Raw genomic sequence first — 14722 nt, 5'->3', positions numbered from 1 at the left:
GTTAGGAGGAAATCCAATCCACTCAACACCCCCTTCCTTCACCCTGGAAGGACCTCACCCAGAGGCACTTCCGCACATTAGGGAAGCTCAAAGCAGAACGGAGCTGTTTTATATTCCTTTGATATCCTTTTATTACCTGGCCAGAGTCTACAGAAGAGCCTCCCCAGAGTTCAAGCCAATTTTCTCCATTACTAAATGGCACTAATGAGTTGAAATAATCTACCCAAGCCTTTGAACCCATAGTCAGAAGAAAATCATATAACGAATGCATAGTGCAGCCCAACTATGGATGAGTGCCACACAGGGCTGGAACACCTGCCACAGGTTAATTCCAGCTTTGCTAGAACTGGACCTTGCTTCTCCAAAGCTAAATGGCAACTGCTTGAGAGCCTACATTACTAGCAACTAGCTGTGTGGTGCAGCATCAGTCTCTAGGCTCTCTACACAGATGGGGATGGAGGATGACTTGAGTCATGTGTTAAAGGCCCGTCTAAACCACACACAGAGACCCTTATACTTTTATTATGCCATGTCTCGGCATCTTCGTCTGGCTGATACAGAAAATGTCAGGGATTAATCATGCTCCCATCTGTCCTGCAGGAATATACATTACAAATGATAAGAAGACTGACAGAAGTGGATTTTGGGAAGTAAAGTCAGTTTTAACAAGGATGCATGGTAACAGGCCAGCACAATCAAACAACGTTACAGTTCAGTGTATGGCTCTGTCCTCGGGCCCCAGAAACAAAATGTGGAACATCTCATCACAGGTCATCATGCTTCCCTCCGGTGAGTTCCCTCTTGAGCAAAGTCATTAAGGCTTAGCCAAGAGTGCCACCAACTCAGAACGTGACTAATTGGAAAGGATAGGATTTTTATTATTTCCACACCAGTACAATGCCAGAAAGCTCTCCACATAACCCGAAATTGCTAAATTTCAAAATATTAAACAATTCATAAGTAGAATCTCAAAATAATTTCTCCAAATAAAAATTAAAAATGATTCCTTTTTCTATAAAGATTTTTTTCACAGTAATTTTTTTTATTGTGATAATAACTCTTTCTTCTTGTCTTTTCTTTTTTTCTTTTTTCTTTTTTTCCAGATGGGTGTTTCAGGTTATTGCCTCCACTAGCCTGGAACTCAGTATCTAGTACAAACTGATCTCTAACTCCTGGCAATCTACTGCCTCAGCCTCCCCAGTGCTAGAATTAGAGTCCTTAGTCACCACAGCCTAATCATGATGTTGAGACAGCTAGCATTCTGGTTCGCTTATCATCCCATGCAATTAATAATAACAATTAATAATAGCACCTAGGATTAGCTGAAATTTAAACTATCTTAACATTCCTGAGTCATAAACATATTTTGAACTGGTGAATGACTCAGCAGGTAAAGGCACTTGCTGCAAGCGTGACAACAGTCCCATCTTCGGGGCCCACATGGTTGAAGAAGAGGACAGTCCAGAAAGTTGTTCTCTGATCCTCAGGCATGTGCTATGACATACGCACTCAGGCGCACACGCACAAATAAACAAATGTTCAAATGAAGAAAAGAAAACTGAGAAGATTTAATTAGTCCCAGCATGTGTAATCTCACTGTTTAGAGATGGGTGACCTTGCATAATAATAACTTCACTGCCCTGATTAAACCGCAGTATCTACCTGATTAAACCGGAGACTTTTATGACTGGAAAAAGTTGATAAATTCAAACCACCCTCGCTATTACAAAATTTGAATAACCAAATTTACTACCCCGAATCATACAAAAATATTTGAGATTTTACTATATAAAATATGACAATGGTCTCAGGAAATGTGGTGACAGCAGACATGCGTATTTCTAAAAAGCTATAAGGATGGCTGTCAAATGTGCATATTCAGTAGCACTCAGACAACACCAAACAGGTTTGTGAATCTTTATTACAGCGCTATAGAGCTATTAACCTCTTTAACTGCTATCCTAGCTTCATAAAAGCTGTCTATAACGCATCCATAAACATATACTAATTTATTCCGGAAACCTTTTATACAGGGATAGTTTGCATTGCACTCTGGCAGCCTCCTAGACACAATGCTTGGTTACTGGATCTGCAGATGAAGGACTATATATCTTGGTACAAAGCCTTTCCCACTACTAAGAAGCAGGTGACATTCCATGATGGGCCAAAGGCAATATCGCCCGAGACTCAACCTGTGTCCATATAATTAAATATGAAAAAGAATCCCTGTCAATTCGGAGTCACTCATTCAGAAATTTTGATGGACTTATATGAAAACAGCCTTACTCAACTTCAGTCAGCTCCCTGAAGAACGAGCACAACTCTTTCCTAGAAGGTGGCACGTGGGCAGGGCTGCAGTCTAAGAACAGTAGGAAGTTTATTATGTCTCGTACAGAAGTGCCAGAGCTGAGCTTTGGCAGAAGCTGAAGCTGTGAGCTAAAGGCTCTAAGATCTTCAGTTCTTAAACAGAATACTATTCCCATGTGACCCCAAACCAGTGCATTCTGATATCCAACCCAAACTTTGTTTCAAGATCAGAAAATAATGGAAACTTTTAAGATAAAAAGGAATACTGATTTTCATACCCCAAACACACTATATTTCAAATTTTACAGAGAAGTCCCTCTTCTTTCATAAGTGTAGACTCTGAGTGAGCAGGGAAATTTTAATCACCAAATGAACTTTTAGTCTTCACAGCAAGATATTAAAGCTAATAAATCTTGGAGTTTCCCAAAATCTGGTTTCCAAAACTATAGCTCCCTTTCTGGCCCTATCCAAACACAAATCAACAAATCAAATTGTGTTCTTACTTGTGTAGGTGCACTCATGTATTATTTCAGGGTATGGAGAAAGTCAAAAGCTATCTCTATAGCTGAGAGAAGAGGAACATTAAGCATTTAAGTGGAAGATTCTATACAAAGACTTCTTGCCCTATGACTTCCTGCAATAAGCCAAAATTCATACTTGTGTCTGCTTCTAGGGATCCTGAAAACATAAACAGAGAATCTGATTTGCACACAAATCACCCATACATCTTGTTAAAATGTAGATTCTAATTCAGCAAGTCTGGAGCTGAGTTCTATATTATTAACAAGACGCTGCAAGAAACTTTTCGTGGGGCTCCACTCTGAGAAGAAAGGACCTCATGTGCCCTGGGATTTGGCTCATTTCTTAGGTGTACCTCGAAAGGACTGACAGCTCCTCATAGGAAACCTCAGAACAGACTCAGATGTTCTGGTGGGCCAAACTCATGGCTGCTGATGGGGTTCTGAGAGACTCCTTTGCCTACTATAGAGTTGTTGAGAGCCAGAAGCCCATCCCTTTCAACATTGCAGCAAATGGAGTTATCTAAAATGTTCGTGAAGCAACCCTACTTGGTTCTAAACCTGAGTGTTGGGAAATCACCTATGCCTGTTAGGTTGTAGTCATGTCTTTTTTAACAGCCCCGATTTTTATTTTGACCAAGGCAGTGTTTCTACTTTTTGCTACAATCTGAAGTCAGACAGATGGTTTATGAGCTCAGATTTCATGTTGAAATTTATGTGGGTTCTGGACATGGGGCAAAGAGCTCTTCTCAGTATGCAAATCTTATAGTAAAATCTCCAAAATGTACTGCAAGGCTGACTGCTTCATCTTCCAAAGATGTTTGTTTATGAAATATATCAGAATACTGTTCTAAAACAAAAATATCCATCAGTAAAAAAATAAATGCCTTACATTGTATCAATCTGGGACAGAACATAATCAATACCTTCAATTCCAGGAATTGGCACTTCCTCTATAAAGGGTGAGACAGCAAATATTTTAAATTTTGTAGATAATATCATCTTTGTCATAATTACTCAATTAAGAAATACAGCACAAAAGCTGTTATGGACAGCATATAAGCAAATTAGTATAACTGTATCCCAAAAATATTTCATTCATAATTTAAGAATGGGTGGGATTTGACTATATGCATTGACTTACAACCTCTGTCAAACCATCCCACAGAGATAGCCATGTAAGCATTCATCTTTCAGCCACACACCCCATCTTCACAGCATGCCATTTTAGAAGAGGATGCTTATTACTTAAGAGCAGTCAGAAAGGCATTTAATGTTGGTCTTTCTGACAATTTGGAAATGATGGTCTATACTACATCATTCCACATATCGACATCTGTAAATACAATGAGGAACTAAACCAGTTTTTCTTTGTTTGGAGGGGCATGAGCCATCAATAAAAATGACAAGACTCTTGGTAGCATTAAGATCAAAGGAAGGAGGTATATCATGAAGGTCCCCTAGGAAGCTCCAATTTTACAGAGGTTCATATGAGAAAGCTTGAAAATGTGAAAATGCTGAGAAACGGCACAAAGACTAGGAAGTCTTCATGAGTCAACTACCCTTGGGTTGAAACACTGCCTTTTGGATAGAATGTGTGGTTCATGAAAGATGGAAAAGAGATGGTCAACACCAAGATATTAAGTTGGGAGTGTGACGTTTGAGGACTTGAGACTAATTGTAGACTGATGTAGGAGGGTCTTCTGTTTTGTGTTGATTTCATTGGTTAAATAAAGAAACTGCCTTGGCTTTTTGATAGGGCAGAAAATTAGGTAGGTGGAGTAGACAGAACAGAATGCTGGGAAGAAGGGCAGTGAGGCAGATGCCACGGCTCTCTCGCCCGGGACGGACGTAGGCTAGAATCTTGCTGGTAAGCCACAGTCATCTGGTGATACACAGATTTATTAGAAATGGGTTAATTAAGATGTGAGAGTTAGCCAAGAAGAGGCTGGAGATAATGGGCCAGGCCGTGTTTTAAATGAATACAGTTTCTTGTGGTATTATTTCCGGGGCTAAGCTAGCCGTGCGGGTGCCAGGCAGGATGAAAAGCAGGCCTGCTCGCCTCATCACTACAGTAGATGGTGAACAAGAAGAGTGTGATCATTTTCTTAATCTAGTGACTCTAATCTAAACAGTGATGTTGTATCTAGAAAACTCACAAAATCTTCCAGGCTCAAACATTAATTAACCACATTTATTTCATCTATATTCTTTTTCGAAAGTTAACCAATTCTCCTTATAGCTGTAATTTAAAAAAAAAAAATCCTTCAGGGGCAGGAGAGATGACTTAGTGGTTAAGATATGCTGGTCTTCTGGAGGACCTGGATTTGATTCCAAACAAACGTGTGGTGAATAACAGACATCTGTGAGTCCAGTTTTGGGAGATCCTGTCCCCTCATCTGGTCCCTAGAGGCTGCCTGGTGCACATGTCTGCATACATAAATGCAGGCAAAACTCCCATATACATAAAATAAAATAATTTTTAAAAAATTCCTTCAGTAGAACTATTTGTAAAGCACATGGTGGTTAAAGAAAATTAAATGAGCACAAAACAACACATCTTAGCTTCTATTGAGAGAAAGAGGGAGAGAGAGAGAGAGAGAGAGAGAGAGAGAGAGAAGACAAATAAATATTTTAAAGTGTTTAAAGAAAATTAAAGACAGCTCCACACCTCATCCACTCACCAGTTAATCTCATTGCCTGGTCCATATCAAGTTCTCAATATTGATTGCTAGATAATGAACAAATATGCTTAGAGCTGAATTCATATCTTTTACTTACAATATTTTATCCATTATAAACATCTGCCTTACACTTTCAGATTTGGTGAATGTCCCAACGGAACACCTCACCAGTGTGACAGGATCTACCTTGGGCACACAACCTTTTCCAAATGACAATGTGTCTCCTACAAGTAAGTACGTTTTCACACTACTTTTAATTTACATAACTTACTAATGCTTTAACTAACCCAGTGGTTAAAACTTGCAAGGTTCATGTCCTTCCTTGCTATGACCTTTGGCGTAAACCAAAGTGCTGTTCTCATAGTTTTTAAGAGCTAACACTTAAAGTCATGGGCAAATTGAAGTCAGTAAATATTCAGCGAGAAATTTAAATTCTGTATTCATTATTAAATAGTAAATTGGCAGTCCTCCAAGACATCTTCTCACTGGGGAGCTTACAAAAGTGGTTGCAAATGGGGAGACTGTGGAACTAAAATAGTTGAACATGTTATGTTTAAATTTGTCTGGCCTCAAATTAATTGACCAGGATGGTTAGTGAGTGCTGTGAGTTCAACCCTCCCATCCACAGCAGCATTAACAGTGGGAGCCATTGGTCAGTGTTGCTATGGTAAAGTCATGCATGGCAGGGAGTCTCAGAGGTTGGTATTGATGCGAACAAGGCATAATCCTGATGCCCACGGCCTTTGTACATTTAGAGATCCATGGTGACCTCTAATATAAAAAAAAACTAAAGTATATTTAGAGTAGAAGCATGGCTTTCATTTCATATTTAATTAAAACTATCAATTTTCTTGAAAATGGAATAAAACAAAAGCAGTCCGCAGGAGTGAACAATTGCTTTAGATGGTAGCCTTTTACATTTGGCCTACTGTCACTGTCACACACAGCTATCTTGCAGAAAGTGAGAAGCGGCTGGCAGGTGAAAAATGCCTGCAAACCAACCATCAGAAGTTTCACGTCCTGGTTCTTGGTGTTTTAGAACACTCTCCCTCTTCTGCTCCCCTCTCCTTCCTCTTTGTCATCACCCTTCTTTTTTTTTTTTTCTAGCTACCACTTTCAAAGACCAATAAATTACAACAGACATTTCCACTCAGCAAATATCAGCATATTCAATAATAATAATAATAATGTTAATAATAATATCTTAAACCTCTGCAGTGCCCTATGTAACATTTGTACATTGCTGTGTGAAAAATTACTTTGGTACTTAATGCATTGTAAAACATCCCAAATGGTTTGAGGAGCCTGGAATCCACAGCTTAGCTGGACAACACTAAGGATTTTAAGTGCTGTGAGTTTGAGTCATTGCCCTTTGCTTCAGTCATCTGAAAGATCGGCTGGAACAATAGCACGTACATCTGAGCTCAAGCATGCTCTCAAAACAAGATGTCTCAGTGCTCACTGAGAGGCCCTCAGTAGGACTGCATCTAATATGGCTGTTGGCTTCCTCCTGACAAAGTACTTCAAGAAATAATGGCTATAGAAAAGTAGCCCTTTAATGTCATTCTCTCCCACACTGCAGGTCACCTCTGCTTCATTCTTTCCATGAGAAACAAGTATATTCTCAGGGGAAAGGCAAGGATTCCATCTCTTAAAGGGAAGAGTAGGAATTGTGATCAAATATAAGTCACTGTGCTGTATCATTTTAAAAGTTTTTTATATTAAATGCAATGTTGTTTTCCTTCCTTATTTTTCATAGTGGAGAGCACAAATATCCTTTCCCTTGTTCCCAGCAGGACACTGAGACACTAAACGTGATCAGCACTTAGTGGTAACAGAGGCTCTATTTATACCAGTCTGCTACATGAGTCTTGGACTGCTTCTCATCTCTCTGCCCACAATACCACAGACCCTTAGGCTCTGCCTCCTTTTTTTGTGTCTCTGCCCGGTCCTTTGACCCATTGATTTTGATATTGAGCCCTCATCAATAACTTATCTGGTTCTCACCATCTGATTTCCTACTCTGAACACTTAGAGCACAATACCAGGTCTGCTCTGACTCCAGACCTTGGCCTGTTCCTCATGTGGTAACAGCTGGCCTGAAGAAAGCAGATGATCATGTCTGGGAGGCAAAGGGCAGGGGAATGAGTGGGAGGTGGCAACAAAACTACAGACTTACAAATAAATATGCCAGACATGGATGGAGAACAGACTCAGGAAATGCATTATTGGATGGTATCAGAAGGAAGACGCACAGACAAGCATCAGCAGGTCAAGACACTGGGTTCTAGAGCAAGGGAGTCCCAGAGAGTTGAAAGGAGGTAGAGGATGTTGCTGATTTGGGAGTGATGGCAACTCCATTAGTTTCCAGTGTTACCATATATAGACATAGAAAAGGAGCAAGGCAGGAGAGAGAGCTAGGGTGTGGCTTAGAGGCAGAAAGCTTGACGGACATATGTAGATCCCTGGGCTCATCTCTCCAGCACAGTTACTATCACCACCACAACCAACTATGACAGCAATGCTCAGCATGCCACGGTGAGCATACAGTAGACTTGGGGAAGGCTGCACGCAGTCTAGAAAGAGGGATCAGCTCAACTGGAAGAAAGACGCAAAATGGGTCTTCAAATTATTATCCTTTTAACACTTTTTAAACTTCATTATTTAAAAAGCTTATTACTTATTTAACAGTTATGCACCGAAATTAACCAGGGCCCCAAACTAAAATCGTCATCTTCAGCGCAGCTGTAAATAAACTGAAGGCATCTTTGAGAAGAGAGGCAGGAGTCATAAGGACTGGTGGGGAGAGAGGTGTGATGGGCCAGGTGAAGATGAGCTAAAACAGTGGGTTGTGAGTTTAGAGTGATCTGGATGCCAGCAGTCTCTGTGGCTTGTCCTTGAATGAGGAAAAGGAAAGAGGAAGCCATGTGCGTGGAATGGGAGCTGCAAGAGCAGGCAGCCTAAAGACGGGGTGATGTTGATTTACAATGGTCTACATTGATGGCAGTCTCAACAAGGCATTTGTGGAAATGGAGGGTCATATAGCAGATCCTCACCAGGACTGCCTGACTAAATACGGGGACAAAGACAGGCTTTTGGAATACTGCCACACAAGTGCCTTCCTGCTTTCTCCTAGCAATTATCTAACCATTTTTCCCCACTGACATGGCTGTGTCACATAGCTGAACGGTGTCCTTGATATTTGTCGACTTCTCCCAGTGCATCTGGAATTATTCTCAACTATAAATACATTGTTTCATTTCATTCTGCCAATAGCACAAACTTGAAGAGTTATTACCACCCACTTCACAGGAAAGAATACTGAGACACAAAGAGCTTAAATGGCAAAAGTAAAGTCCTGCAGAAGGTTGACAAGTCAGAAAGGAACCTAGGTAGTCAGACCCCTGCTTCTGTTAGTACAAATGCCTTTTATGGTGGATAAATCTCTACTCATGTGAAGCTGTTATTGTGCCTGCTCACACAGAACACCTGCATTAATCTTTCTCTTTGCTGGACCAGAGGTTCCTGAGAAATTTAGTCTCCCAAGAATGGAACTCACATCTTTTTTGTTAGAAATAATTCAGAGGAAAGAGCACCCTTCCCTTCTTTGTGTCTTCCTAGCACCCTTCTGTGCTCTGCCTCTGCCTACAATCACCTTAATACAATCTTAGTTGTGGGTACGGCTCTACAACATCATGCTCACAAAAACGCCATGCTCTCTTTTAGTTCTAGAAAAATCCTGAGGCAGCAAGGCAGCTCAGAGGGTGGGGTATGTTTTGAGAGTCAACTCTTTTCTGCTCTCCACGCTACAAACTGAACTCAGGTCACCCGGATTGCATAGTAGGCCCTTTTACCTGCTGAACAACCTTGCCAGCCCCAGGTGACCAATTTTTAAAATTACTAACAATTATCCTGTCTGCAACTGTGCCACATAGGTGGAGAACTCTGCCTTGCTTTCTGTTCTCTTCGTTGAATTGGTCTTGAATCCCTTTCAGACCAATAATCTGGTGGTATATGGTCCTTTTAGCCCTTCATTTAACATGTTAGACAAGCAGGTTGTGACTAGAGTTTTGGAGTGTGTTTAGGACATCTCCGTGAGTGTCTCCTTCACACCAGCCTCAAGGTCAGTTTACACCTCAGCCTGACCTCTGGGACGGATAAGGCTCATTGGAATGTGTCAGTATGGCCCAGATTCTCTTAAGCGCAAGTCTGCCATCTCAGTACCACCTTTAGGGGCCCTTTGTGTTGTGGGTGGGGAGAGCTGATGGAGAGAAACTCTAAGTTTGTGCAGGAAATTGACAGATTGATCCAAGTACATCCAGTAGATGCTATAGTGATACAGCGGAAGGCTGAGTGAAAACACTGTGATATGGAAAATAATTTAATTTTCAGGTAATATCCCTGGAATACAAGGGAAGTCTTGGATGAGTTGGCCTGACTAACCACGTCGTTCTGACTGAACTTGCAAATCTTTTTTATTCTTGCGCTTGGTTGATTATATAAGCTCGACTGGGTAGCAAAAAAAGAAAAAAATATTTTCTCCATCATTCTCTGTTCAAATGAGCTCTGTTGAATAGTTTCTTGGCTGCTGGAAGAAATTTCAGACAAATTACTTGGCCCTTTGGGGGTGATTTCCATATAATAAATGTCGTCTGGTCTTTTTCAGCCACTAGAGCAGACATATATCAATAATTTAAAAGTCTTGTCAAATGAAGTGCCGAAACTTGAAAAAAATTAATTTAGTCCAGAATTTCTCTTCTATCCCTTCTGCAAGCATGGGTCTGCCTTGGCCGCAGAGGGCTGACACGAATTGACTTTGTGCTTTATGACTGTGTGAGGCACAGACAAGGAAATAGCTTCACGATGCCCTGGTCTGACTTCAGCCTTTTGTTCCTGGCTTAGACCCCTCCCTCAGGGAACATGGAGAACAGAGAAGACAGAAGGAATAAGTAAGAAAGGGCTTCCTTTAACAGGCTAGCTCTAATCTAATCTAGGCAGTTTAGGCTATGAAAAATAAAACTGGCCACCGTCATCTCATGGATGCTAGGGCAGTTGTCTTATAAAATTTTCAAAAAGTTACCAAACTGGGGAACCACTGGCATTTTACCCATCTACGCTTTCTCTGAGAAGCAGGGGGTCAGTCCCCAGGTGATGTGGGAGTGTCATATATCAATCTGTTGATTTCATTGGTTAAGCAATAAAGAAACTGCTTGGCCCTGATAGGTTAAAACATAGGTGGGAGAAGTAAACAGAACAGAATGCTGGGAGGAAGAGGAAGTGAGCAGAGAGAGACGCCATGCTCCCCTCTCCCGGGCACGAGAGCTCTGCTCTCTGAGGCACACGCGATGAAGCTCCAACCCAGGATGGACGTAGGCTAGAATCTTTCCCGGTAAGCGCAACTTGGGGTGCTACACACCTTATCAGAAATGGGCTAGTCCAGGTGCAAGAGTTAGCCGAGAAGAGGCTAGATATAATGCGCCAAGCAGTGTTTAAAAGAATACAGTGTCTGTGTAATTATTTCAGGGCATTAAGCTAGCAGGCGGCCGGGGTGCTGTTGACGCAGCCCCGCCGCTCCTATTACAACACCCGGGAAAGCAAACAAAGATGGAGGGTAAGAAGCAGTTGGCACGATGGCATGTGGCAACAGCCAGAACTAACCTTTGTAGAGCATTCTTCTGTCCCCTCTATTCAACCCAGACTACATGAATATCCACAGAAACTCTAAAAAAGGACCGCTTCCCTTCAGGTGGGATGCACTTAAAGAGTTAAAGTGAAATGGACTGGAACCTCATGGAAGGTTCTGAACTAGGGTAAACAAAACAAATTGGAAGAAGTGGCTGCTTATTTTTTTTTCCTGGAAACAACAATCATGATGATGTATGTCTGAACGCTTGCAGAATTTAATAACAGTAAGTCTTCACATTGAAGGAAAAATAAACAGCCAGGAAATACAGCAATCAACTCTCTATCATCTGGGTTTTCATACTTTTTGCCTAGCGTGTGTCATAATGTAAAATCAATTATCGGAAAGCAAGAGGTTTTAGTGTGCTGGGAGGCGGTCTTAGCCTGGAAACCAAAGAGACTAAAGCAAACTGCCCCCATTCCCATGCTAAGAATATTACCAATCTGAATGGTTCAAAACTGCAAATAAAATTCTTTTTAAAATTCTCTACTGCATGTATAAACAATCAGACATGATCACTTTTTTAAAAAAATATCATTTTAAAATTTTGATAATTACATACATGTATACCCTGGGACAGGCAGCTACCTCAAGCTTCCTAAGCCTCGGAATGCAGGGAAGTTTCCACCTGTCCTTCTCTGGTCCAATTCTCCCCTGGCATTCCCGGTCTGAGAACACACAGCTTTACATGCTGTCAGATTTGGATTCTTTATTTGATTATCTGTCCTTTCCACGTCTCTTCTAATCATTCAAGTGTCCTCCATGAACATGGGCTGCAGAGGAGCAATATTCCAAACTTCAAGGTCAAGCCCTCAAATGTTTGTTGGACAAAGAGTGCCTGCAGGGGGTTGACTATGACTGGTCAATGTGTGGCTGTGGCTTGTGAGTGGACCTCAATCCCGAGCCATGGTGTTAACCCGCAGGAAGGAGAGTGGTTTGAATTTACTTAGAAAACAATTGTTTGCCCAGGTGGATTCAACTCTACTTCTCTGTGGTTAATAAGGCCCATAGTAAATGGCTCATTCTTTCAATGACCTATGCAAAGTTGACCAGGCCAAGAATGATAACAAAAACCAAGGGGAAGACCAGTAAACCTGAAACCACGTGGACAGAGAGACCAGGTTTCGCTGACTCTTGTTTCCTTGGGGTTTCCTGTGCTCTAAGCCCTTGACAAATGCCAGAGTTTTGCCTGTGAAAGATATTGAGCTCTGAATGGGTACAGAAACATTCGCATAAGTCAGTACACATGACTGAGCTGAGGTCCTCCCCACCCCAGGTCTTCCCTTTCTGACGTTGCTGCCTATTCAAATTTCCAAGTAGCATAAGGCATCTCCTAAGAGCTCCCCTGTCGATGGCAGTTCATATGGAGGAATACATGACATTGAATCTCTCTGGGCTGCATTGCAGAAACATTCGCTGTGGACATCTCTGCACATGAACTACGTGTAAACCATGCACCAATTTATTTACCATACACATTTGGTAAATTTGAAAAAATTCATTATTCATTTTATCCAGTTAAAAATTTTTCCCAGCTGGGGAGATGGCTCAGTGGTTAAGATAATTTTTCTGACATCAAGGCACTCTGGAAGCTGGCACACCGTTCTCTTCTCAGAGCCACATGCATAAACACAGCCAGCTGCTATCGTACTGCAAGGATGTTGTTGAGGACATTGTACAACTTACACAACAGTCATCATACAAGAACTTGGAAAATCTTTTTCTCAACTGTGGTAAAAAGAATAACTCCCCAAAACTGACTTATGTTGTCTTTTAATGAACATCAATCAAATAATATATGCTGTTTCTTTCCTATCATTTAACCTAGAAAATTCCGGCAAACGTGGGACTCCATCTGCTAAAGTAACAAAGTATCAAGAGATGCACACTGTGTTCTATCCCTATCCTGGTTTCAGCAGAGCTCAACTTTCCCTGTTTTCTCCACCCTTATTTCCTCTTTTTTAGGCACTGTTTCATTTCTTTTACGTGTATCTACCTAAGGCACCTTAGGTGTGTGTGGGAACAAAGGAGAAATACACACACCCAAAATAGACTAAAAATGTGTCTCCTGAGAAGATGTAGACAAGTTTTCAACAGAGTGTGGTTGGATGCTCTTCTTCCTTCATCTATCTTGCCTCCTCTCCCGAGAAGCATTCATGTTATAAGCAACCGTGGGCCATATTTTCATATGTGAGCAGGGAGACAAAAAGGAAGAAAAGGGTGTGTTGTAAATATGGAGATGACTTTGTAAGCTAAGAATTTAAATAAATGCAAAATATAGCATGTGAAAATATATTCTTATGAAAATTCATTGTCAGCTAAAAATCAAAGTACATAGGAAACCATTGTTAGCAGGTGAAAATATTTTATCCTTATGAAAATTCACGGTAAGGTAAATTTTGTGAAGCAGAAACCTTGACTTCACTTATTGCCACAACCCTAGCACCTAGAATAGTATTCGGTACAAAGCAGATACTGAATCAATATGTGTTTGGAAAATGAATATAATAGATTTGAATTTAGAACTGTGTTAGTAGCAAAGGAATGATCTGAATATTTGTTGTGTAACCTGTTCAGATTTTTTCCATATTTAAAATGAAGCCATTAGATATGTGCCTTCTTAGATTCCTCCCAAAGACTCTCTTGTTTAGTGTCGTCATTAAACACGTGACTATAAATACTTAAAGCAATTTGGAAATTTTGTTTTACAAACAGGATATCCAGGAATGTCTTCAATGGCCATTGTAGGTGGGGATGTGTCAACACCAGATGCAACTCCCCAGGGAGAGTAGTGGGCTTTCTGCCCATGCTTCATGTTCAACAACTCATCGTCTTACTACTATGTCTAAGACCTTGAGGTTTGGGAAAAAAGCCATGTTTTCCAGCTGATTTAGAGTTACCCTGCAGTGACCACATAAGGATGTGATGATCACTATAATCTTAACAGTAAACTGGGATGGCCTGCATTACAGCATACCTTTCATTTGTTAAGGGATTTTAAGGTAATAATAAAGTAACCCAGTTACAAGGTTAGAAAAAGGGAAACTGCCAATAAAACGTTGACATTAAACATGAATCACAGAGCGTCAGCCTCAGAACAGCCAGTGTCTGAGGAGGAAGGACATTTCACGTGTCCCCAAAGTCACACAGATAAAAAACAGTGCATCAAAGCAAAATTAAAGTTTCATAAGAAAAAACAGTTGGATTCTGAAAATAATTTTATCTTTCAGCCAGCAATTCCAGCATGACGACTAAAGGCTTCAACTATGTCCAGACATCCAGTGGAACAGACAGCAAAAACTGTTGAGTATACCACGGGTCCCTTTGTGTCTTCTGTTCAGTCACCCAGCACACGTATTGACAGGCACCATGTCCTATGTTCATAACGATATTCTTGAAAACTTATAAAGCATTGGCCATGTTTCAAGTACTGTTGCAGATGATTAAAATACATATGTGAACAAGATCTAAGTTCCAAATTTGCTGTGTGAGGAGAAACAGATACATGGTAACTAATAGGAGAAACAGAT

At 40.8% G+C, this 14722-nt stretch overlaps 1 protein-coding gene across 1 annotated transcript in view; it reads left to right on the top strand.

The window, feature by feature from the left end:
- Positions 1 to 14722, top strand: part of Cd96 (CD96 molecule) — a 72373-nt gene that overhangs the window by 40022 nt on the left and 17629 nt on the right. Inside the window, exons 7-10 of the mRNA XM_013351885.1 lie at positions 601 to 789; positions 5647 to 5739; positions 13908 to 13980; positions 14427 to 14494. Of these exons, the coding sequence (XP_013207339.1) occupies positions 601 to 789; positions 5647 to 5739; positions 13908 to 13980; positions 14427 to 14494 (423 nt within the window). The remainder of the gene's footprint in view (positions 1 to 600; positions 790 to 5646; positions 5740 to 13907; positions 13981 to 14426; positions 14495 to 14722) is intronic.

The sequence above is a fragment of the Microtus ochrogaster genome, chromosome 2, assembly GCF_000317375.1.
Source record: "Microtus ochrogaster isolate Prairie Vole_2 chromosome 2, MicOch1.0, whole genome shotgun sequence".
NCBI lineage: Eukaryota > Metazoa > Chordata > Mammalia > Rodentia > Cricetidae > Microtus > Microtus ochrogaster.
This window is presented reverse-complemented; position numbering and strand designations above follow the sequence as displayed.